At 42.8% G+C, this 27,636-nt stretch overlaps 1 protein-coding gene across 1 annotated transcript; it reads left to right on the top strand.

Annotated features, from left to right (window-relative positions):
• Nucleotides 1-154: 154 nt before the first annotated feature.
• T265_14636 (hypothetical protein) lies at nucleotides 155-27,636 on the top strand (the record flags this gene model as incomplete). Its single annotated transcript, XM_009174522.1, has 6 exons — nucleotides 155-209; nucleotides 6,484-6,598; nucleotides 7,051-7,132; nucleotides 9,954-10,064; nucleotides 17,126-17,212; nucleotides 27,389-27,636. Coding segments are annotated over 6 exons (522 nt in total), but the record flags the coding sequence as incomplete, so codon positions are not given.

Below are 27,636 nucleotides of genomic sequence, written 5' to 3' on the forward strand. Positions count from 1 at the left end.
AGTTTCACGCAGATCTGTTAGTTCCCCCTATCTAGTCATCATCAATGTGGATGGCACTGTACTTGGAAAGTCTAGAAAAAATCATATACCTCGAGTTGGTGATTTTAACGAGGTGGGTTTCCTTTGAGACGTCTTTATTGTTCTCGTTCTTCAGTCTACGTACTATACGGAAAGTCAGCTGGGACATCCAGTCTTTGAGACAAAATATGGTGAGTAGAATCCGTGCCTACCTGCTACGCGCCTGGACTTGTGTATTCAGTTAACTTTCATAGTTCGTCTGTCCATAAGATGCAAACGAATGACTTGTATTACTCGAAATTCGAAATAAATTTTAACTGAGTTTTCTTAGGAGTTAGTCCCGGTTATTGCTGAGATTGTGTATCATTTCAATAAGTAACAGACATTAGGAATGATCTGCTTTATACGCACGTGTTTCCCATTTCAGTGACCAGACTAGGTATTTGATCGTAGCCGATACATCTACTTTATCCTAATTACGAGTGTATATGTACGTGTCGCTCCCCGTGAAAAGTCATTCCAGCTGCACTGTCATGCATGCTTATTCATTTTTCTAAATAGCCAGTGTATACTGTGTAGTGTCTGGTCGAGAGACTACGGAGGTTCGGCGTCTTCAATTCTTTATCTACAATGCTATTATGTTTTCGGAAGAGTAATCTACTAACGACGTGTACAAAAAAACAAAAGATCTACACTTGTAGTAACTCCTGATCCTTAGCTATTATGTGAGCGTGTGAAGAAAGTCTTCCGCAAACAAATCTTGGAAAAGATAAAAAACTGTTCAACTCGAAAGTTGGTTGAGCGCCAGCGGGATTATTTAAAAGGTCTCGAGCAAACAAATCAAAACTCGAGATACATCTTCTAAGTAAGTATACCTATGCAGCGGTCATGTTATCAACCTCCAAATCTGAGGATGCCAGGTTGCCATCCTTGTGAGATATTATTTACAGTAGTGAAAGTCTTGCATCTACTAGCGGAAGATATCCGACCGTCCAAACCTAAGAGCCAATTCTTCCGAAGTAGCTGATATCTCGTGAAAAAAACATGCAAAAATTGATGGCGTTTGATAGTCGATTTTGTGTTACACGACTTTAGGCTGGACGCAGTCTTACATATTGCCTCACTCGTCTGAGGGTCCCTTGTCGTGTACTTCACGTTTTCACGTTTGTCCGCTCGTCATTTTACAGTTGTACGGTGTTTCGATTGCTTGTGCTGTTGTCCTTTCTACACAACTTACCATGCCCCGCATGGGTTCGAACTTTTCGGTATCAAAAAAGTGACCTGACCTTCTCCGGTCTTGGTTTTGTTTTTCAGTACAGAAGAAACGCGATGAGTGAGATCGAGCATTATGCAGATTATAGTAGACGTGCGCTTATCATGATTTCATGAAGTAACTGCACAGTTCACTAGAAAACGCATATTGAATGAAAACTTTATTTGAATAATTAGGTGCAGGAATGGCAGTGAAATCAAACGAAAAACGATGGAGTGTTCTGTCTTTTGACGGTTCCACTCATTTTCGTGATGATCTTCCAGACGCATGGTAATATCAGTTACAATTACTCTGTGTCGTGAAATAAAACAAGACCATTTAGTCGACCAGAGGTGCGGCATGATGAAATGTGTTTAGTTGACAACGAGAAATGCAAATAATAAAGGCGATACAACCATATACAAGAAGGTAGGCGTAAATTAAAACCCCCCAGACGAGCGGAGCATTATGCTGGACTGCGCACAGCTCAGAGACGATCAGTGAGAAATCAGCTAGACTTTTCGCATAACTGCTCAGCAAAGAACAGCTCAGTATACTGCAAAATAAAATCGCATAGAAGGGGTTGTCTAAACCTTCATCTGTCATCTTTCTTGATGTGTGCTTCTTTTAACATTATCTTGCTGAAGAAACGCACACGAAGGTCTAGGGTGACACTGGCTTAGAGTCTAAATGCGCTTACTATTTGATTTACTTCGATCGGTACGTTCCACCTCTCCAGCCCAAATGCCGCTAAATTTGTGCACTACGGAATACATTGATTCATGCGATTATCCTCCGCACAAATGGTCTTGTCTTTCTTAATTCCCCTTCAAAGTTTGAGCTCTGTTGAACGCAGGCCAACCATTGTGTGCCGTGCTTTTTAAAAACGACAGTCCTCTCCCCGAGATAATGCGACCAATAGTTCAAGTCCTCGAAACAAGACCTAATATTTTGCAGTTACCCTACACACCACAAGATATTGACTAGTCATATGGTTTCTTTACGTTGAAGTACGGTTATCGGTTATCAAAAATACAGTTCATCAACTATGTAAACAGTAACACAAAAATGTGATTAACTAGAGTTATTATATAAAATAGAATACGGTGTATATTTTATATACACAAACGGCAACTCCTGCTTGCGGTGGTGAGAAGCTGGGGAACCTTCCGTGAGTACATTTACTATCTTGTAGTGCAGTAAAAACCCAACCTTCAGTTTAAAATACATTGTAGTGTATTGTACAACCACCATGTTCCATATCTGTTTGGGTAGGTTCGTACTCCAATCGATGTACATTACATACAAATCCGATCACGATATCTTACTGATTCAATATAATATTCGCTTTGCTACTTCTTTGTGAGTGGTTGCATAATGTGGTCACATGTCATGATCAAGGCTGAAGAAATTGTAATGGTGATTTAAGAGATCTTAGTGGATATCGTTTTTGTATCGGCGTCCTACTTTAATCACAGACGATTTTTGGATGTAGCGGTTATTTATGTGTTCTTATACGGGATTCTATCGGCAAACCACTCATTTCCATCTTATAATTCTGTCATTTGCGTCTAATTGCATTTACAATCGTTATTTATTTGATGAGCTCTGGCCTATTGGCTTGATTTACTGGCGATGTCTAATTATGGCTTATTGTTAGTAATGTGTTGAAATAGTGGCAGCTCGGGTGAGTTTGTTGGTTGTTGATCAGGTGGCTGTTGATCTGTTTGCCGAGCTTGGCAATCGGCTTGCAAACGTTTCGTCACCGTACGAGGAGACGTCATCAGTGCGCAGTTGGGTGGTATGGTGATGAAACGTTTGTAACCCAACTGCCAAGCTCGGCTTATTGTTATTGCTCCTATTTGCTTTCCTTATATTATCCGCTCTGTTCGTCTCAAAACATTCGAAATCTAAAAATAATCAAGAAATTTATGGTTATTCATTATGTAGGCAAATATCAAAATTTCAACTTAAACGCTGACTAGATGCGAGATTTCAACAAAGCTCCTTAAAACTGAGTACCAAGTTCAGCCTATTTCGGGAGAGGTGATTTTTACTGTTAATAATAGTTGAAAGTTGATGCTTTTGTTTAATTCTTACAGAAGTTGTGTTAAGGTTTTGAGCTGTTTCCTTGGCATATACATAACCATTCCGTCCACGGTAACGAAGAGCCTGCTTGAGCCTGCTTTACTATTACATCCCACGTGGTTGTGCCCAGATTTTTCGCAGAATAGTTTGCCCACAAAATACGCGCGGAAAGACACCGGTTTCGTTGTGCAATGTGTGAACTGTCTGCTGCATGCCCAAGTACCATTTTGCCATTCGCAGCGAAAACCAGTGGCACTGAGGTGCCCGGATGTAGGTGATTGAATTTTGCATCTGGTTTGACAACACATTCTCCATTGTAATATGGGATGTCATGGATTTTTCCTTGGACATAATATTTAGCACGCCGGACTGCCCAGGTCACGGTTTGTATTATCACCGGAAAACATTGCCTTTCACTGGTATCTTCACAAGCTGTGAATTCCCCCCTATTTGCATCTGTGAATCCTGGTCAACCAAGGAACTTTTATTCCCCGTCGTCTTCAAATGCGGATGTTCTTGGGGGGACCCTCTGACCCTCTAAAGTGAATTGAGGCAGTCGTTCTTGTTTTGTTGGCTTGCGCTTTTCTCTGGGTACTTAAAGTTTTCGGTAACTTTCACTTGACACTGCTTTATAGATTTCGCGTTAAATCAGTTATTGTTTATGTGCTTTATCATAGGAGTCTGTCTAAATACGATACATCACTCTGTTTCGTTGCACTGCAGTCAATGTCCATTTTGGCAATCTCGTAGACCCTGGATAGTCTATGCATTCACGAACTGCAGAGATATACGTACTTTCTTTTAATCGGTGCGACTGGACTATAATGCGGTTCATAATGAGAGCATAAACTGTCAGGTACCGAATATATGGACGATCAATCACAGACAAAAGTCATCAGAACGTATGGCGGACTGGCATACGTTGCCGGATGTGATCCTCGCACAGAATAGGTAATATCACAAGCCTTCTGTGCAGAGCCGAGTGTAAACCATCCGGTGTAAACCCGAGAGGCCCGGGTGTAAACAGAATGGTGCCCCGCTCTAGAGAAATCAGAATGTCACATTGTTGGTTCATAATTTTCAGATCAGGCGGTAACAGCTGAACAGCTAAAAACCCGCTGTATGCGAATGCCGCACCGGCCAACAGCACCACCCACACGACGCACGAAGGACGTAGGTTATGATTGACTTTCAGCGGCCGGTAATCAGTACAGTCTATAACAAGGTGGTCACAGGATATCATTTCCAGTAGCCTTGTAGTCCTAACACTCTGGAATATCTAGAAAGTTACAACGAGGCATGCGCAGATGTACACAAACATGTTTCAGTTAAGTAGACACCATTGCGAAATTGGCACTTAACTGAACACAGGTCCAAAGGAATCGAACTTTACGAACTTGAATTGCGGCTATTCAACAATAATTCCGGTGCATATGAAATACGTTTATGGTAAAGTGCAATAAAATATAAATCGGTGCAAGACACATGAATGCAATGTAGTAAAACAGAAGCGAATTGAATCTAAGTTATCAGAAAAACAACACACTGGCGCAGAATAACTATTTTAGGTAGTGGACAACAGGTGGCATTCATAAGCTCGGGTGGTAGTACATCCGTTGGAGGCAGCAAGGGCTTCCTAGCACTCACCAACAAATTTATATACATACAAGATCGACATTCAGCAACACGCACACCGTGAGTTACCGTTACTCAACTATGCACGGCTGATCTCACGTCGAAACTTTTGCCACCAGATTACCAAGCTCCGTGTACAGCTCAATCGTTAGTCATCAACATGCGCTAATTGGGGTAAAGTATGCTACATCTGTGACCTTGGAGCATCGTTGGTTGAATGCATGAGCGCCGAGTGTAGTGAGTGCAGCTCAGACTCAGTTACCTATTAGCTCACTGAAAGGCCCTTGGTAGCGTTCCGAACACTTTCTTTGGGCAGCACGTTCATTTAGAAAATCAATGTATACCAGCTCAGCTTCCATTATATATTCAATAAAATTCAAGTAATATTTATTGAAGATCTGACTGTTCTACGTTGAACTGAAGCGAAGGGAATTTCTTGGTCTTAAGAGAATTTCGCACCCCATTATCTATTTCATGGCTTCAAGTGGGAGCATGATTTGTAAAGTGGAAATGGTTAATCCTAAGACGGTTCGAACTTGCGTGATTCGACACAATGGCCTGTCATCAAACAGGACATGGAAACTGCTTCAGGACTGGCTTTCGTTGTAACACTTGTGCCTAACGGACAACCTTTATCCAAAGTGTTTCACAGCAATTGCTCAGATGATAGCAGCAACTATGTACCGTACACATAATGAAAGCACAGCGTTCCTGAATCTTACTGGTTCATCAGCATAGCTGAAGACATTGGTCGGTTTCTGTCACAGTGAGTGGTGACGTATGATAAACCACTGTCAGAATGGGTAGGCGTAGTTTGTATGTACAACGGGTATTTGGATGTGAACTAGAGTGAACTATAGTTCAGCCGAACAGCCTGCACAATCTTCCGACTTCACTGGCTTGGTTTATCGAGCCTAATGACAACGTCGCCTGCCAGGGCTAGGCGGCGAGTTCCCACAGCCTCAGGTCTTGTCCTGAGTACTTGACTGGTAATTCTGAAAGTGCTGTTCTCGTCTACCTGGTTGTAAACCAGTCGCATTTCTGACAGGACAGCGCTACATCCCGATCCAACATTACCAGTATGTATCCGAACAGCATAAATGTGCCCGCGTATATGTTCAGACATTCGTCGTGCCGTGCGATCCACGTACTTGGCTCCATAGGGTCAAGCGAATGAGTAAATAACATGTGAGGTTGTGAAACGACTCTTTCCTCAAGTTGTAGACGGATCCCAGAAACAGATGAAAAGTTTCCAGTCGGTTTAGCCAGGTGGAACGATTGTCAGCTATGAGCTCATTTATTACAGCTTATCTATAGAGAACCAGAACGAATACAACTTTCTTGTTCAGTGTATATTGTGTGCCTATACGGTCAACCCCGGCCAAACTCCTGGTGCTTTCTTTCAACCCAGTGATGAACTTCTACTTGTTTCGCGTAACCCTCCCTCACTCCTTCAGCCTATTAGTGAAAATTACACTTTTGAATCCTAGGCCGCATTGCTGTGAACATTTGTTACGGACGGCATCATCCACTCAACTGGCTTATGTATGGTCTAAACGGAGCCGAAATCGTGTTTAATCCCTGCGCCACAATCGACACCCTCAGGTTAGTGGCATTTCCCTTCTTGTTTTGTCTACTCGTCTTGTTTTTGGTGTTGCCTGGCTTGTCATTAGTTGTTTGATTTTCTGAATTGATGGGTGGGCGTAGTGGTATCATTCTCTGTCTCATTTCGTTCCCTTTTTCTCTTCGCTTGGTTGGGCATCAAATGGTCCTGGAGACTGCGCAGTGCAGCCTACTTATTTGATGCACCGAGGGAATGACCCATCGCTTATGCACTTTGCCTCTCTTACCACCACCTTTTACGGTTAGGTTCTCGAAGTCTTCGTACTAATCAGGATTCTCATCCATTCTATCTGACTCTTCTGTAGTATTGTTCAGTGATCCCTGTTTTATTTTCAGTATGGAGAAGTGCTTGTGAAGTCTTCTGTTATTTTCTACTGTTATCGTCTTCTTTATTATGATCCTCAAGCGCAATGAGTCATATTCACATATTTCAGTGAAACACTGTGGCCCATAGAAGCACGTTGCGCTGCCATTGCTAACAATTACTTCACTGTGGCGATCAACCGCGTTGGGACGGTGAGTTTGGTGCTTGATCTGTTCTGAACGTGTCACGTGAATTTACACTTTGTTGTCTTCCGTTTCAAATAGCTGTATCGCTAGGATCGCAACCTCCACTTTCTGTTAGAGAGCTACTGCTCAGGCTGAGCAACAATGGAAAAAAGTCACGCATTTGCGGTACAGTAATGGTATTGGTTTCAAAGGAGCCTTAACCTACAGGGTTCCGTATTTCCTTGGATATCTGACACTAGAAGCTCCATGCACAACAAATCTCAGTTTTTGGTCGGGAAATCATATATGTGATGTATAGGCAGAACATAAGTCTTGGCGCAGTACAAAAAACAAAAACACAACGTTCAGTTGTAACACCCTTTTTGTGCCTAGCTGCCATGCTACCCGAAGGAAGCTTGAGGGCTGGGATACTGCCAGGTTGCCCAAACCTGGACAGAGAAAGTTGAGGTTGGTTTCGTACCACGGACCTTCCAGTCAGTAAATTCTCACTCTGACCACTTGAGACTTCTCGTCTCTTACCTTACAAAAGTGGAGAATGACATCGAGTATTAATTGATGGAATATCTGGATGCTATACCGGGATTTATAACTATTCACGCGGGCGTATGAGGCAACCAGTTTGTCATCCAAAACCGGAGATAAAAATGGAACAAATGGGCGAACCGGGTATCTCGCACAGTTGACTTCTATCCCAACGCATACGAACGGGACCGACAGTCAGTCACGCTTCCGCTCAATAAATGACTCCAATATTCCGGATGAGTAGGCCACAAGAATTGATAACAGGTGGTCTGAAATGGGAAAACTATATGTAAGGAAAGGGGGTTTCAAAGGTAATGATGCGTCACAGCGCAGCCCAGGATATTGCGTAACGTTGCTCGAAAGAGACCGTGTAGACGGGGAAATTGCAACGGTGGATGAAACAAGAACTCAAAAGCACAAGTATGGACGACATGCACTGGCGCAGTACGCTGACGACGAATGGTATGTGAAGATAGGTAATTACAGTCAGCAGTCACTGAAGTAAAAATGGGCACACGAGTTGACTAGATAAAAAAAGGCATGTCACAAATTGTCATATATCACCTTCACTGTCGAACATAACTATGAAATACTTCTCACTGAATACGAACGCCTCACTTTAGCCTGATAGCCATTGCGTGTGAGACTCTGCAAGATGCCTATGAAGGAGGATATTTCATTCCAAGTTCATCAGATTTGTCTGACTTCCTTCTACGGAGTCGAGTGAAATCTCTTGCGTATGCTTCCTAATATGCTAAAAACTTACGAAAAACGTCACTATGAAATTAGAGAGTACACCGCGAGAGTAAGCTGACAATGTGTACCATAACACAGTTGGAAGGCGTGGCAAATATGCCTTAACTAACATAAAAACACTCCGAAAACAATGAAATTCTCGCGGGGATTGGTGCCATGGTTTGAGTATAGAAAAGAGAAAGACCTGGTTATATCACTTATGCATGCAGTAACGATTGTTGATACAGTGTAAACGAAGTCGATACCATTAAAACATATAAACAAGCGTAATAGTTGGACTCGTGAAACAGGTCATAGGTGTATCAGGTCAGGTGCATCAGAGTGTTCTGGTGTTCCCGGGAATCCAAACTGGTAGAGCATCTTGGGCTATGCGCACCCTTCGGGGACCATGCGACGCCGCTTACTGTCACCGCACAACAGAGGATTGAAATTAGGGAAAGCTGCGTTCGTCCGGACCATATTGACATACATTCCTGTATTTGTACTTCGCATATCTGTTGCGGAGATAAGACAAACATTGATTTTAATGAGAAAGGATGATTAGTGTGGACGTTACGTTGAACAGACTCCTGAGTGCGGATGTTCAGCTCTTAATCGGCCATGTTGGCATAGGAGTCAATTCATACTCAAACTGTCAGACCAAAAGAAGACGCAGATTAAACCTCTGATTGGTGAGGTTCGAAAATGATTTTGTTTTAGGCCTTTTCCTGTGACTACAACGTCTGGCCCCCGGTAAGGGAGTGAAAGGACCTTGCCCGTAGCTTCTGCCTTAGTAGACTGGCCTGACAGGCATTAAATCTATGACTCATATCCATTGACTCAGCACTTTGTCCTCAACTCCCTAAGAGGCCGTGGATGGTCCAGCTCAAAGACACATAGAGTGCTGCATAGGTCTTAGTCTTGGGGCTACAGTGCACAGCAGATATGTTGAGATTTGCATCTAACCTGGTTGATATGCCAGTGGTTGTGGTTAGCTGTTGGATGATCGGAATTTGTAGTTCTTGGTGCCAATCTTCACCTGACTGCAATATCATCATTCCTTCTAAGAGCTACGTAAACTCTGGTAATCTTCAGCAAACATTCAACCGCATTTACTCAAAGAAAAGGGTAAATTTGTCCCAACTTATAATTTGGTTACTATTATTAGGTAGTCTGTTTTGCTCTCTGTTAGAAGTAACTGAGACTTGAGGAACAAAGTTGAGGCTATCTTGACTTACTGGATCGTCACAAAACCCAGGCTGGACCACCATGACAAGGTGAACGTCTCTGGTAGGGTTGCGATGGGTCATTCACTAGAGTAAGTAAAAAAGGGAGGATTTGGGCTGTGTATGCTGTGTCCTCCATCATTAGCATTACATATGTCTTCTTTCTCTATAGTTTCTCTCTAGTTTATGGAATATTAGGGTGATTCATCTGACAATCATGTTTTGTACGTTTGGACACCTGTACGATGATACTCACGTGAAACTTGCTTCTTGTGCACTGGTAGCTGATTTTTTTCCGCAGTTCTAATCATTCAACCAATCAACAATAACTACTTCGGTTTTAGGAGACCTTTCCGAATGAATTCACCAGTGGTGACACGAAGCCGGGACATACGGATTTTGGTCACTTTTTCGGATCATCATATATCACCGGCCCGGATGGCGTCCGTACCCCGGTAAGTGGGTTCCTTAACTTATGGTACAATGCTGAACCGTATTTTCAGCCTCATATTGTGCACGCTGAAAGCTCCCCTCAAGGGGTGCTCAACAACTCTTTAAGAACCGGTTTGTCCGGGGACATCGATACTGACTCCAAGGTTTCCCTGAACTGAGACCCCCGCTAGAGATCTCACATGAGGTAACTAATATGAAACCAACAGCTACTGTTCGGTTTATTTTGGTGAAGAATTCTAAAAGGCAAATTGTAATTGGACCTAAATGATCTAGCAGCACATTACTTTCCAATGGTTTAGAAGATGAAATTCTATTTGATCTTGAGGCATGTTCTACATGAATGAAGATTTCATTCAGTTTTATGAGTTGTTTAGCTTCAGTTGAGTAGGATACCAGTACCAATCCATTGGAAAAAATGGAAGTTGCTGTGTTCGGCTTCAAGGGGGTTTGTTTCTTATCCAACGTAAAATACTCGAGAGAGAATTCCCGAGACATACTCTGGGGTTTACTTAGATTTTTCGAATTGAAAATTCGAACCTGGGTTAGTGGTCACCTGATGTCCTTATCTCAAAGAAAGTATAACTTATTTTCGCTTCAGAAAACAAAGAGAATTGCTGTATCTCCTTCCTTTATGATATTAAGGAGCTCTTGATATCAGTGACTAACACTGTTCTTGGCCGAAAACCCCTACTAACACGGCAAGATCACAAAACCAGTGAGGCTCCAATATTCACTCATTTGTCCTACTACTCACTCAAATTTCGCTTCGCCTTACTCATCACGTGAATGCATATATACTTCACATTGGACACGTGGAGTATTTCTTGGAGCTTACCAATATCCCATATTTTGGACTTCCTCTTTGAAATGGCTCCATCAATAGAGACGTGCCTTTGCGCCGTCCGTTAAACTCAGAACACCGGATAAATATCGTTCAGAAAGTGTAGCTAAACCGATTTAAAGCCATAATGAGTAAAAATATCGTATGAGGTTTTTTCTGAGAGTGAAGATATGGAATTATTTCTTTCCGAAAACGCGAGCGAGGAGGCTATGACATAAAATGTGCTGTTTTTTTACCCCGCCGCACTCCGCTACTAAAAACGGCACTTAACCGTCAAATTGCCACTATCATCAAATTCCGTCCACGCAAGGTTTTGGAAGGTGTATTTTATTGAGAGTGTTGCACTCCCTTTTGATTTTACTAGGGTTTTACAGTTTGCTAGCCACTCTAAACGAAGCATGCTACTCCATATTTCGTATGACTTTAGGCTGTACTCATCTGGGGTGCTGAATGCATGAGGGTTATCAGTAGCTTCGTTGCTTACGGCAATGCTAAAACAGTGACAAGCATGGGGTTTTAATATGAACATTTTGCAAATGGAAGTGGGAAAGCCGCTTTCACCAATAAAATGGTTGAACGTGCCGGATGATCTTTTACCTCCATCTAAAGGATAAGGTTTTTCTCAGTCGGAGGAATTGAAACCAGTGTACCAGAAATTACGAAAGCGGTGATCACCCATATGACTTAAAGTGGGTCTTCTTTTTTGACATCGCCCAGTCTGGCGCTGAAAATTAAACTTTTAGGGTCAATCAAAGTTCACTGCATTCAATGAATTCATCCTACCTTCCGCCGGAAGATTATCTTTTTTACTGTCAGCTTGATTTCCCTCGTAGAAAACCTCTGTAATTAGCTGCTTCCCTTGCTCCAAGCGTTGAAAAACGATCCACCAACAAAGAACACGACAGGTTTACTGTTAACAAGCGAGTGTAAAAGTTACAAGAGGCCCCACGGTAGTTAAAGCATGTTCCTCCGGGTTGCGTGAACACCCATCATCGTCAGACTTGCTTCTATGAAATGCCTGAACTTTCATCATAATCAACCGCCGCCGAATAGATTAACTCTTTGGCTGGCGTCGACGCTTGCTGGCTTCCCTACTGCGATTTGGTGGAGTTTAATGGTGTCAGTAGGTTTCGGATTCTGTGATTATTTCCATAAGTTCCTTACAGGAACACCCTTTAATGAACTAGTTGATCATGGAATAATCTAACTTATGCACTTCAGCTCCTTCAAAGAACCATTTCCCTAGGTAAGACACGGCACGGAATGGCATGGAATTTTCTCCATTGCTGTCCTCCTCAATGACTCTGCTTCTCGCAGGGCCTTCTGGATCCCAGCGTGACCGATTTACTTTCCACGAAGGAACACTACTGTGGGAAAATCTTGCCTAACTAAGACTTATTCATTGACCAGCAAATTAAAAGGTCTATACTAAGCTGTTTTTTGTACCATCCATGAATTCGTTCAACAGGGATCGATTTGGCTGATAGGTGAGCTCAGCATATGTGCGCAACAGCATACACCAAGGCATGTCGCAGTATGTTGTGTACTGCAAATGCTACTGAAAACCGACCATTGGCTCACAGTCTCGCCCAGTACGTTATATCAGAAGGCACTGCAACCACGGGAAGCCTTCGTGGTAGACATATGAAAATCGATGCAACTGCTTTATGCGGTCAAGATTGAATATTCGAGATGGAGGGAGAGGCGCTGGACTTCAGACACAGCGGTAGTGGCGATCAGAGTTTAGAATGGTATGACGGGGGTATTTGTAGACCGAAAACAAAACACTACCATAAAGTTGGTGAAAACTTTCCAATATCCAGTGGCTGGTGTTGTTCTTGTTGTAGTTCGTTAGGTAATCTTGTTTCTATCGACTTTTGTTCTACTTGAACCCCAGATTGTATGGAACTACCAAACTACTATTATCTGATGTTCACGGAAGACTCGTCTGAATGCCAGATGAATCTCTCGTTTGTGTTCTGTGTGACAAGGTAAAGATGCTAGTCTAAGTGTAGAATGCCTTGTCCAAACACACTTCATTTACAGGCTAAACGACCACACAAATGCGAGTGTATTCACATATTTTTGAATGGTCATGTCACAAATGACGGCTGACTTGTCTGTCTCAGTAAAGCTGTACACGGCATTCACTCATATAGAAGAATGCGACAGAATAGCCATGATGTAGCAGGGAGTGTCTGGTGTGCTGACATCGCAAGGTAGAAAACAATCAACAATATGACAAAAATCACCAGAACAGCTTGTCAAATCACTCCGGTTTCTTCACAGCCAGTCGGTCATTGACAAACATTCATGGACGTCTCCTGTCCAACCAGGTGTCACTTGGCGAAATCGTTTGTTTGCCGGAGTCTGACGATCTCTTGCATTTGGTTGCCAGACCTGCCAGGAGCAGCACATATTTCTCGGCCAACCACCCCGGCTACACGAAGGTTCTGATCACACAGCGGGGATAATGTGGTTCAGCTCTTATTTACATCCTGTACATAGACATACTCGGCTTTTGCTCAGATTAAAAGCGGAACGCCTAGAGCGGTCTTTGGCTCTGCTTTACTGGGAATTCTTGAGCGGTATGTCAATCGATCGACAAAGCTGGGGCAGTTACTGGCTCGTCGTTTTTCGGGGCGCCCGATGAACCAATCGTATCGTTCGGACGTGATGACGTAGGCGTGTACAACGTGCGCTGGTAGAGTGGTGGTAACGCGTGCTCCTCGCTTAAAGTGCCAGAACTGAAACGCCTGCACGATTAAGGATAAACTGTGTTGGGAGCTCTAATAATAGTGAAACTCGAGCTCATTATGCCATCACTTTGGTGGATACAAATATACACGCCAGCGAACCAACGAATTTGAGAATGACGGATAAAATTCTCACGCAATGTAGATTATGTGCAGATGGGGGATGCCCGTGTATGCATGTCACTGCAGTACTTTGACAGGAGTTCTAATAACTGAGCGAGTGCCACGGATCCTCAGCACGGAAGATTTTCATCGTTTAGACTCCTCAATTTCATATAGAGAGGTGGTAAGACACTTTGAAACTGATTTCTGCACCATCTGAACCTAAGCCCAAGTAGGTTTAAGCCCACAACAGTCTTGTATTGGGCTTTCAGATAGATCAGAGTGGAAAAATACAGAAGGATGGAAAGAACAGTGCCTTCTAATGCATTATTCAGCATTTCCCCAGATTGCGTGATTGCTTCCTACTGTAACTGCCCATTGATTGCATTAATCGGACCAATGACTAGAGCGGACGAGAGGGTTCGGTGGTTAGAGTGAAAATTTACCGCGGTTCGAAACTTACCACTGTCTCTCGACCTCCTTTGCATAGGCTTAGGCAACCTTGCAGTATCCCAGTCCTCGTGCCTCCTTCTGGTGGCATGGTAGTTGGGCCACGAAAGGGTGCTGTGGCAATGAGTACAGTTTTTTATAGGGTTGGAGTCAATTTGAAAATGCCAGCAGTTTCCACGGTAGATAGTAAAGCCACAGTAAGATCTCAGGAGTTTCAGCGGAGTAAAAATACCGCCTAACGCCTAAAAATACTAAATAATTTGTTCGTTGCCCAAATCTATAAAAGAGTTCAGTAAAGCGAATTCTTTGTAGACACAGAGTAGGTTTTGTTTGGTTTGAATAAATTCACAAGAACTTCTCTGCACAATCCCAAAACATTAGATCAGTGCTGCTGAAAGATAAAGAAAGTGCGTAGTCGTAAGCAAGTGCACGACTTTGAGTGCATGTTATATACCTAACTGATATCAACCGATATGGACCGTTTGAGCGGCTTGGTGGTATCATGATCGAGACACTGATAAATCAGATAACGCGGTGCTTGAGTTTCCACGGTCGATAATGACCACATTCGTCTATTGTTAATATATGGTGGTTGGCCATTATGAAACGCCAGGAGTAGGAACTGTCGGTTTAGACAGTTTGTTTATCAGAGCCTTTGGAAAGATGCAACAACGGTCGTATTTTTGGCTCATGTTTCCCAATATGTCACTTCCATGCTTTGTCGTGAATCAGATCCCAATTTTCACCATTCTGCTGTTTTTAAAATCGTCGACTGTTTGAGGCTTTACACCACTGATCTAAATGAATGGTGCTTCACCTTGAACCGTAATGACCAGGCTGGGTGCACACTAGGTGGTTAATTCATTGTATCGGTGCGACCAGTTAAGCATGTAAGAAGCTGACGGTGCCCGTGCTTCCCACTTGAGCGACATACGCACAAAAAATGGCCAACATGTCGCCCAGCTTGAGAACGCTTCGGTTGCTCTACTGATCTCACAAGCCCATGGTCAGGAAATCAGCAAAGTCGGCAGGCAAAAAAAGAAAGGCTACACTAAGGTGGAGGTTGAGTTGTAGCGAACAGCGTTGAAACATGGGCTAACAACAGAGGATGCGTGTTTCCGACGTTGGTAATGCTTCTCACAAAATTCGTGATGGACAGCTGATATAACTCAAATCGCAACGAAAGGGTTTATCGTGTTCCAGGCAAATTGCTGTTAAGCCTCATTTTAGGGGCATTTGGCTTAAATTGTGGTCCTAAAAAGTAGTCGGATGAATCCATGCAAGAAAACCCATTTATTGAGTTTCAAGGTACATCATTCTTGGAAAAGTTTGCATTTTCAGTGTTGTTGGACATCAGATAATCCACAACAGCGTGGTTTAAAACTCAGCGAGATAATAGTTGCTTGAGGAAACAATCAACCAGTGCTCTCTTGGTTTCCGTAGAGAGGACATTCTCGTGATAGAACCTCTCCTGCAGATAGAGCCTGGTAAGTGGTTCAAGGGCACCGGAGACACGTAATTCAAATTCGCAATATGAATGAAACGGTTGCATATCACCAAATGACGAGTGTGTGGGTTTGAGAAGTTCAAAAACATGCGTTTCTTGCCGCAGTTTTGAAGAAGAGCAGTCATATCGAGGCCAGGATGGCATACAAACTGCTAAAAAAGGATAGTCCAGGTTTGATACATGAAGATTACTAAAAGACCTGGTTAACAAGACATATATTAGAAGACCGGCTCGAGTGATTCAGTTTGCACTTGAAAGTATCTCGTTATTGGCCAACCTCAATACGCGTCCGAGTTTGCATTTGCTGTATGCTCTAAATACTCCTTCTAAAATTTACTGAATTGTTGCTATCAGGAGCACACTTCGCTGAGATCATACCACCGTATTGTACAAGACAGTTTGGAAAACGATTATATATTATTTCCATGAAAATTAGAACCACCGATCTGAGGATCTCACACTTCCTCAAGCCTTTGAAAAATTGTGTTCCAGTATGGGCTCTTTGGGTGTAGATTATCCTCAACCAGAATCACTGAAGTGGCAAATAAAATTGGCCAGACTGGAGTGATTAGGAGACATACTGGGCATTTTACCAGGCATTCTACCACATGTTAATATGAATTAAAAGCTTCCAAAATCAAGCTAGTTGCTGTGAATTCTTGGTGCTTGTCCAGGTAAGGTTCTCCTTGAACGCAACTGCTAACCCAACAGTATGTGAAACGTATCTGGTCCCGGTGACGAGCTTGTTGTAACTTTTTAGGTGGGTGGTATGAGCCCGGGTTGCAAAAGTTTCGCTAAAGATACGAGGTAGTTCCCGTTGACCTAATTCACGAATGGATTTATTTTATCGCTGCTCACAAAAGCATACTCGTTGATTTTGATCGGCTTACTTAGGGGCGTAAGACCGTTTTGTATCAATTCCCCACTCTTCTCCTTACTTCCAACCATGTACCGGCGTGCTGTTTTCTTTAAGCTTTCGTGGCAGCAAAGCCCCGACTGCAAGTACGCTATCAATGCTGATGGTGCTATACTTTTGGGACGCGTATTCTATTGGTAAGGAGCACTTCAGATTATTCTACGAGTGCATATCGTACCATATATTTCAAGCTTACCGTGTTGCTAATGCAATTACAAAATATTTGTTAATTACCAAGCCCTATTAAACTTCGCTGGTTGTCTCGATCATCAACGCGCCAAGTAAGCCTAAAGAACTAGAAACTGGTAACAGCGAGGTCATGGTCTCATTACTATCCGCTGAAAAAAATCAAAACCTGACCTCGCATTAGAGGCGGCTTTACATATTTTCTGCCGCGTATACTCATTATTATTGTCATCCCCATCACAACATTATTACTATTAATATCATCGTCATCATCCTAGTCACACATTGTTGTTCGTCTTTTTTAGGGTCTTGATCGTATTCATAATGGGCTGCTGATTGCGGAAGTAGATCTCAACTCTTGCCGTCAAGTACGAGATTCCTGGGGCTTTCGTGTGAGTTTACTCTTGCCCGTATGTTCCGAGAAAGCACAGAAATTAGGTACGCTGTGCGTAAAAAAAAGACACATGGGTCGGTTAGGATTTGAATGCATATGAATGTTGCACGTTCCTCCGGAATTTGAACACTTCGATCAAGATCCGCTGTGACGCTGTTACACCAGATGGTTTGTGCCTTCAGATTACAAACCTGAAAGCTAACAATGATAGACAATCATATGTTCCGATCCGTCTTCCAAAACCAGACTGCCCTGGGCTTCCTGGTTGTGTTGTTTGCTTGCATCTTGCTTTTGAACGTCATACATCAGCTAGACTCTACACCAGTTTTGAGCAAACTGCAGAAACATACCATAAAAGCCGCACCAGTACGTCGTGCGTACAAGGGCTCAAAGTGTCTCTGAAGTTATCCGTTGAGGTTTGAGTACACCGGTGTTAACATGTCAACGGTCGATGGCCACGTATGTTTCAGTGGACCACTACTCGTGAAGACAAAAACTCATGAAATCTCGGAAAGGTGACGGGTGTTTGTTCAGAGCACCCGGTCTCCAAGGTTCCTACTCAACAGCGGACTCGTTTAAAATATCTTCACATCTAAGCTCAGCTTGTACCATTGTTCGGAAAGGATAAAAGCATGCATTTTCATGTTCAACAACACAGACCGTTATATATCAACTTATTCTGTATCAGCTAGGCATCCTGCTACAACACGGACACAGCTGAAATTGCACAATGACAAGACCTGGTACTGTTGGTCGATAGGCATACTTGGCTATATTTTAAGCTCCATAATATAAAAGCACAAGTTGTCTGGCGTGACAAGCTTGTAATAAGAATACATTGAAATGATGAGTTCTGCGACCACATACACGTTTAAATCCTCGTGGAGACATACACTCACCATGGGTGAACCGCCCACATGCACTTTTTAAACAATAGTACATGCTAACATTTCTATCTCTCAGGCGTGCCAACATTCCCTCTTGGATAGTTCACGGTACAACACGATAAATCCGTATCATTATCTACCTTCAATACGACAATGGAAAATAGCTGAGACTAGACACCGGTTAAGTAATTAAGCCAGGACATTAAAAAAAGGTACGTGCGCAGCACAACTCAATCCATTTTTCCCTGAACGGTGCGGGAATCCACCGAAGTGAGACAGGTCGTATTTGGAGGCCCACAAAGTGTTTCAAGTCACATTTTTATTACTGTCCTTCAGCTAGAAGGCTTGATTTCTAAAAGCGTAAATAAACTTTGTCATCAACATTAAAGCTCGATATTCACTTCCAGAAATAATTGGCTTGAAGTAGAAATTTTGAAAAACTCCAGAAACTTGCTAGCCAAATGTGCATAGAAAATTACGAATGCATTACACAGAATTTGAGGAATAAATGGATAAGCTATTGGTAACGTGTGAGCACATGAGATTTTACTCTCGCACTGTGGCTGGTGAAACACTTTTTCATTACGTGATCGTACTGGAGAACAAACAGCTCATGCTTTTCGCTGCATGATTTACGCAGGTAAATAAATCAAGTAGTCACTGTGCAACATTTCGGTGTAAACCACTGCAGATTTTCCGGTCAGCAGTGATGGAATTGTTGTTCAAAAAATCAGTCGTTGTATTTACTATATAATGAAGTGCTTAGACTTTGAGGCCACATTTCTCTTTTTGCATTTCACGGTTGGCAATAGTCAACAAGTGTTTGGGAGTGCTTTATGGGCAGCTCATACCCCGCCAGGTGCTTCAAAATTGTCGCATTTTCAGGACACAATTTCAAATTTGCCTATTCCCAAATTGCTTATGATATGCAAATCTACTACTAGCGTTTTTCACTTGTGTAGAATCACCGATTGTCTGAAGTACTGTAGCACTGATATCGATGAATGGACCAAAATACCTCGCTTGGGCTAGACTTTGCACTAATTTATCTTAACAAAGTTATCTAGGTTACAGTGCTGAAGCAAGGTCCAAAAAAAAGTCCATCGCTGCTGGATAGTCGGAACAGGAGCTTCTGCTGTGATAGTTGTGCTTTCAGATTGGGCCTCGTGTACCTAAAGAAATGCGATTTCCAATTAATAAGCCGACATACTATCGAGAATGGAAACAGTTTATTTGGTACGATGACACCGCAGGTCCTGGTATAAAGGACTTAGCAACGCTGATAACGAAGCTCACAGTCAAGGTATGCCATCGAGCTGGACATATCTGATTAAGCATATGGATACTTTCGGACCAGGTAGTTAGCAAGAGGCTAGAGAGTTGCTGGTCCAACATAAAAAGACTGGCATCGCTATAAAGCATCAGTTAAGTATATTGGGTTCAATTACTTGAAAAGTATTCCAGTGTGAATATCCGGACCATTTTGTTAACTAACACTGCACCGGTTCACATGTATGTGAACACATTTAGCAATGCGGTAGTTGTCATTAGGATTGTCTGTATTTGTAAAAAGAACACAAACATTCAGGTGAACCAGAAGTCAGGCTAATACCAAAGTCAGTCGAATCGGAGGGCCTCCCTCAAGGGAATGGCGTGTCGGCTAAAAGCCAAGAACGTGAACAGTCATGAATCACCTGAGTAGTGGAGGTAAGGGGTGGAGGTAGTTCTGCGCGTCAACAACAGAGTAGTTTTATTTCGACAAGTGCTCTCCTTTATACACGAATTTAGTTTTCGTCCACCTTATGAGCAGCGTGTAAGGTCCGAATGTAGTCGCTGATCGAATTTATCCGAGAATTTGTACGCGTGCTTGCCCGTTCATCAATCTATCAGAGAACTGTTGTGTGATAAATAAACCTGTGACCGGACTTGTATACTTATCTTTAAAAGGGGGACCTGTTTGGCCGCATGTACACAGGAAATACGCGTCCTTAATTACTTGTTTGTTGAGTTACTTTTAGCTGGCGCGGGTCTGACGAATCCATTTAGTCAAATGTCTATCTGAAAGCTTGAGGAATTCACTGCTATTGAAAATCCTGGGAACCAATACTTGGAACGGGTGGATTTTCACTTTCTGGCGGACGAAATTACGGATGATAAGCAGAAAATGAATTTACTTCTTACGATAAGTGGTTCAACGACATACTGGTCGATACGCAGCTTGATCACTATTGACAAAGTAGGAAAACTTTTGATGACCTTGTTCCCATTCATTGCAATCCTAAAACTCCGGTTATCGCTCAGAGAGTAAAGCTCCATACAATGGTACAAGAGAAAAAAGAATTCAATGCGAAATTTTAGCGGAATTACGGAAACTTACAGAGCACTGTGGCTACGAAAGTTTTTGAAACGCTTCACTCATAGGTCGTTTAGTTGTTGGTGTAACAAACGCTGTTTGTTTGCCTATAGTATCTTAACATTGGAAACAGCCCACGATACTCCGGTGTCATTGGGAGCAGCAGAAAATAACTCAAACTTTCTACAATCTGTACAACCAACCGTGAAATCAGAAGCGATGGATTCATCATTTAAGGCAAATCGGACAAAGACCACACTCTAAATGTTGTCGTTCCGGAGGCATTCAGGCACACGCAAACTATGTGTAATCGGTGTAAGCAACGTCGCTACCTCGCGAAAGTGTTTCGCTCAACACCAGTGTTCGTGACTAATTCTGAAAATCAGTCCGCAGGGTCAGAGACTCCAGAGTACGTATTTCATGCAAGTTTTATTACCAACCGTGTTCAATTATCGTATCACGTTGAACTACATGTGAACAATGCACCAACAACTTTTGAGCTGGATACGGGTAGCGCCGTTATATTATGTAGTGAAAAAAACATGGCAAGACAAATTGGGACCAACCGAGAAACGTACACCTCAGCAAAACTCAGTCCAGCTTTGAACATATACAGGAGAAGAGGTGGAATTGTTGAGGACGGAAAACGAAAATCTCTCATACAAATGTGTGACAGTAAACGGAAGCAACTACGTCACTGAAGGAAATTTTCCAAGTCTGTTAGGACGTGACTGGTTACGACAGTTAGCCATGCTCATGCTAACCCATCTCTTAACACTCCCTGAGGTTCATCTCTCACGCAAGATTGCGAGGAAGTATTTTCAGTACCGAAGACTGAAAAGTTTTCCGGAGAGAAGGAGAATAGTTACGTTTCATCGGGAACAGTTGCGTTTCCTGAAGGCTCGGTCATTGCATTACTTGATGCGTCCAAAGAAGAAGAAATTCCGGAGAGAAGGAGAATAGTTACGTTTCATCGGGAACAGTTGCGTTTCCTGAAGGCTCGGTCATTGCATTACTTGATGCGTCCAAAGCTCGAAGAAGAAATGAACCGATTACAATATGGACTACAATATGGGCTACACCGATTGTTGGAATAATGAAACCGCATGGCACTGTTAGAATCTGTGATAAATATAAAGCCAAAATCAACGCTAGGTGTACACAGATCCTCTACAAACAAGACTGGAAACGTTTTTACTGCAATACAGGGTTACGTATGCAGGCCAAGTGCCCGGTGACTGGATAAAGAGACGAAGACTTCGAAAACGTTTTGATCTGCTATGGCCGAATTGGGTGAAGGTCAGACAGTGGCACTGTTCTATGGAGCTTGAGAAAGGCTCTCCGAGGGGATTGAAACATTGTAACCAACCTGACTTTTAGTTCATTCGGACTGTTTTTTTGTTCATGGGAGCAAGGAGAATCACCATAACGGGATAGATTTAGTTCAGTTATTTCGCACATCCCGCCAGCTGTTTATATGTAGCCAGAACCAAGGTTAGGAGAGGATAACGGAAGGGTGATTTGACGAACGAATGCACAGGTCAGTGAAAACATTACAACGTGCAAAGGTCATTGGACTTTGCAACGGGTTGGATAAAAGTACTAGGACTGTAGGCATGATCCAGTGATTCATCCGGATTTGTAGCATCGAATCACCGCAGCTTCGGCGAAGCCTAGTTAATGGTTGGTTTCCTGACGGTTTATGACTGAATTATTCTCCTGGTTCATTGCACTGATTGCAATACAACGAGTGGCAAGGGATGGCGCCTGACGGGACTTTCAAGCTATTATGCCCCATGTTCCTTGGGATGTGCTCAGATAACCGTCTCCAGGTTCTTCTAACGTATTTGCTACATTGAAAAAGGCATACATAGAAGGAGCTAATCAAAGAGTATGATTTGTCCAGTCTGCTCCTACAGGCTTTCGTTGTGTTTTGTTGAGTACTGCTAAAGTCGCACGTTTGAATACTTTGTGAGATTTTGGCTAAGTCGCCGCCACCTACGTCCATCATTACGATCCCTTCAAACTGGGACAGCCGTTTCCTTGTATTGTGACTTGAATGGTCTTCACGTCCCTTTCTAATATCTCATTTGAGTAAGTCTTTCAGGCTCTTGCGAAAAAAAACCTTGTACCCAAGTTCGCTTACACTTTATTCGAACAAGACACTTGAAGTTTAGATATTTTCCTGTCCAGTTTGGCTTCTGGAATGTTGGTCCGAAGACTGATTCACCATCTGGACATTCGAGTGCAACGACCCACCTCTTAGTGTTCAAACATCAATTCAATATCTGCGTGACGTTGATTTAAACACTGCACCATCTGTTGGGATGTAAATTGCTGTTCAGTACAACGAACGTATCATTAACACGAGCATAAATGTGCAACTTCTGTATAGACTGACGTAACTTGACATGCCCAGAAACTGTCAGAAGAGCAATTTGCTGAAGCTGCGGCTATCCATTGCCACAAATACGACTTGCGTAAGTAGCTGGAATTTGCGGCCTACAGTCCTAGTACTTCTATTCAACCCGTTCCGGGGTCTGATGACCTTTGCACGCTGTAATGTTTTCACTGACCTGTGTATTCCTTCTTCAAATTATCTTCCCGTTATCCTTTCCCGACCTGATTCTGGTTGCATTTCGACAGCTGGTGAGATGAGCGAAATAGCTGAGCTAAATCTACCCCGTTATGATGATTCTTCTTGTTCCCATGGAATCCATAAATGGAAGGCCAGAAACAAATTTCTCAAGAATTGCCTCCTTCCATGTATCATGCACTCATTGATAGGTAGGTTTTTTTGCGCAGCTGTTTTTGAAGCTACATGTTTGGAATTTTACGATGTATACCTATGGATATTCTAATACCCACACATTGTTTTTATCAAGTAATTTGTCCTTGGAAAACACCATCCCTATCCGGTTGTTGCAGCAAATTATATAACACATCAAAGTTGTTGCGTGCCGACTAACCAACGCTCCTCAATGTAATTCGAACAGTTTAGGGCCGCCTGCTTTTCAGGGCGCCAGCTAATTTGGGACGGTTACCGGAAAAATCCTAAAGACAGATAGTTTCGATTCAAAGGCCCAAAAGAACTGACTTTTCTCATCGAGGACTGTCTAGTGAGTGAACGTATACAACACTTTCTCCTGAATAGACTGACCAAAGTGGCCTCCTCAAGCATGCAAGAGGATTTAATTTCATAGCCAACGTGCTCGATATGTACCATGATTCGACCAGTTTGAAGTGTTCACCAATGTACGCTGTGTTTAGCTTCATTATTCAGCCATTTCCGAATGGTGTCAAACTTGGTTTAGTTGCTTCGTCTCAAATTCAATCAATAAATCAATTCGAATGCAAACATTCGCGAACCTTAAATGGCATTCACCACTGTTGCAGTAGTGAATTTCCAAGTGAAATCTGTTCAGTGAATCTTTATTTTTGCGTTCTTCGACTCGCATCTGTAATGTGCAAACCAGGCTGGATAATTTGTATGAACTGTGTAGACTTATGCACTGCTGTTGGGATCACAAACGTGCATGGAAGTAAAAAAAGACTTGACTAGTCATCAGTGTCAGTTACTTGGCCAATGCGGCCTCTTCGTGTGAATAGAATTCACCAAAAGTTAACACGATTAACGCTACAGTTGTTCGCTCAGCAGTAGAGTTGGATGACATGAGGTAGGTTTTTCATTATGTTACTACCTGAGATTTTGGGAACAAAAGGTGTCTTCACCAGCAGAGCTCAGTTACTGGCAAAAATGACTGTCAGTCAGACCCGACAAAACTAGATGGAATTATCCTCAAGTGATTGAAAACCACTGTAGGGCTTACCGTCATGTCACGAATATTTGTTCAGTTGAGCCATTAAGCTGTTGTAGTTCAATCATTTGATATTGGTCAGGTTAAAGTCATTTCTGTAACGAAGGTAATCTAAAGGAACCACCACCAACGTGAGTTGGTTTAGGATCAAGCTTTCCACTGTGGAAGACATTCTGAATGAGATTCCGTAGTTAAGGACCACAAACCGACGAAAATCCCTCTCTCGAATGAACATTTCTTTCTCAAGTGGTTCTGTCTGAGAATGGCTCATCGTGCATATAAGTTGTAATTTAGACAGGTGAAGCTTTCTTCGAACAGCCGTACTTTCAGATATCACACTAGTGATGGCTAACACATCTATTAAACCACTCTGCTGATAATTAAATCAAAGTTATTCAAAGTTATGAAATTCTTATTGTTAGACTTCATGCGTGGACGTGGTGACGGTATCAATGACCTTATGCCCGCTGGAATATTGTCATTCTATCTACCACCTCAACAGTTCGTTAATGGTCGGGTTCCATTAGTGTGGTATTAAAGTGAAACTTACATGCGACGAAATCATCTGGTCCGGACCTCTCACCTTCGCCACTATATTCAAGCTGACTGATCAACATCAACAACTTTCCAAAGGTTTGATCTGCCTACACTATTCTCTCTGGTTTTCATAGCCATTGGTGGCTTGTATGACATTTGATTACACGCAACTACGTGTGGTCTAAAAACTATGGACAGCCTCTGATAGCATCAACAGCTGTTGAGTTGCCAAATCACCAACATACATGTCGGTCTGTCCAATGTCCTGCTCCCACGAAGACCCGGTAAAACGCCTCCGTCCTGGAATGAACCTATAAAGTTCACTTTTGTTAACCCGTCGGCTCCCAGTTACGATCAAAGGCAGAATATGTGTACCTTCCACATCAAAGCATTATCGATGTGGACTTCAGGACCAGTGTTCAAGATTGGTATCTGTACCATAGGATTGTGGTTTTCTGTCGTCGGATATTCCACGCATATGTACACGACCGGAACTCGAGTTAAGGACTTTCTCCGGCCCAAAGTGTTTTTGATTACCGCATCCCCATTTAACGGAACATTTCGCTTGTGAAGACGCTCCACCAAAAGTCAATACATTCAAGCAGTGTTTACCGTGGTGTGTCTGAGTTGCCGATAACACCCAGAGTATTGTTCGACCAGCCATTAGTATCAACAATGGCGGTAAGACCACCTTTCAACCACCATCACATCAATTTCTTTGAGGAGAAACTTGATTTGTATGTAGGATGAAATTGGAGATAACCGGTCCAGCACAAACTCACCGGAGGTCTTTACCAGCACTGTCAGACGATCTGAGCGGAAATCGTTCATCTATAGCACTCTTTCGGTGCCTAACTGCCATGCCACCAGGAAGCATGAGGGCTGGGATAATGCCAGCTTGCCCAAGTCTGGACAGAGGAAGTCGACAGGAGAGGTCGTGTTCGAACCACGGACCCTGTGATCCGTAAATTCGTTCTCTAACCACTGAGGAATCCCTCTCCACTCTGAGCAGAAACTGGTAAAACAAATGCCGGACTTCGGCTAACACCAATTGGGCTGACCCTATTTCACACGGCCGCGACTTTGAAAGGTAGATGGCACCCATCTACCTCGTAAACACTACTTCCTTCTGTCTATCCATAAGCTGTCCGTATATCAGTTTACGCCACACCGAGTTCGGTATGGGGAATGAAGCTCTGAAGCCCCTCTTCTTGGACGAAAACTCGGCATGCATAGCAGACGACCCATTCATCGCAGCCCTTACAACAATATGCATTCCTGAAGTAAATTAAGCGCCCAATCGCCAAACACACCACATTAGTGCGTAGTTAGGTGGATACGAACCGGTGATATCTCCAGGGATGGTGACGAAACGAGAAAGGCTTAAACACAGTCACAAGCTACTATTAGACTCAGCAGTATACCTTTTCGATATCCAAGTGGTACAAATTTGCAAACGTGAACCTGGTGTACGATATTTGCGCACCGACCTTGCCCTCGTACAGTTATGTACCTTTCGAGATGTGTAAAACCTTCCGCAACCTCCAACGTTTCTCTCTGGATCGCTGAACTCATCACACTTGCAAGCTATACGCCAGAAGGAATGCTCTGGCAAACCAAAAAACACTTATATTCCTTCCAATTTTCGAAGATGAAACTAACAACACCTGCATAATTAACCGAGGTTCATGGAGTTTTCGTCAATATCGACTTGAAGACCGGAGTCCTGTATACCCCCAAGCGTCATGTTATTTCATCAATGATAAGAATGAACAAGAACAGACAAAGTGGACATCTTTGTCGAACAATACCGTTTGCACGGAAGCCTTTAGAGGGCTTTGTGTGCACTTTACCATGCCCACAAGTGTGCGCATGCAAAGGATCCATTTTGTCTACAAACTTCTGGGGCATCTCCTACTTGAGAATGAAGAACGAGCTGGCTATCCGCATTGAATGCAGCCCTTGAACATAAAAGTGGGTCACCTATGTGTATGTTGCCGGCACAATTCCAGGATCTCGTCCTGGCAGATTTCGGTCCTCTGGAATGATAAGGGTCACATAAGTGTCATCAGGTAGGCACAGTAACCGAGTTTCCGTCAACCATATGTTCTACTTGAAGAAGAGCATAAACGACAGATGCAGTTAGGTTCCAGGTGAGTCCCCCATCAATACAAAATTGACTTGCAAATGAGTGCAAAAGTCTAATAATGAGTTTTTGTCTTCCCATGGCATATCTCCGTAGCTGCGTAGCACCTGGTATTTGGTTGCAAAACTCGCCTCTATAATGCTCCTTTGAGTATTTGTCAGTAAGTAAGCATGAGCTATCTGAAAGATTAGTTTACTATCCCCTTAAATGTCTGAACTGCACTGAACAGTAACTCTTTTTCACAGTCACATCAAAACCAGTTAGCTGCTGCCACAGTATCTGTTTCACACGTGTACTGAAATTTTTCTGATACTTCAACTTAACCATCCTTCGTTTTAGGAATGATTGATTAGCTTATTACTGATATAGGTATTTCGGCTTATGGATCACTCATGATTCCCCACTTTCCGGTTTCACTGCTTCATTTTCTTAGATGACACAACGACCCGAACTATATGCCGAAAGTCTAACGGAGTATGTGAAGAAGCTACAACATAAGCACTGATCCTTCGTTCTTTGGACTTCGAGATCTGCTGCTCTGTTTGGCATGACATCCGTTCCTAGCAGTCCCAACAATTAGCTTCAACATATCTCCACATGTAATTTATTATCGATTATTATTATTGATAACCTTGTCATAATTAATTTTCGGTGCTTGGATGAATAAAGCAATACTCCGAT

This window comes from Opisthorchis viverrini (genome assembly GCF_000715545.1).
Source record: "Opisthorchis viverrini unplaced genomic scaffold opera_v5_233, whole genome shotgun sequence".
Classification (NCBI taxonomy): domain Eukaryota; kingdom Metazoa; phylum Platyhelminthes; class Trematoda; order Opisthorchiida; family Opisthorchiidae; genus Opisthorchis; species Opisthorchis viverrini.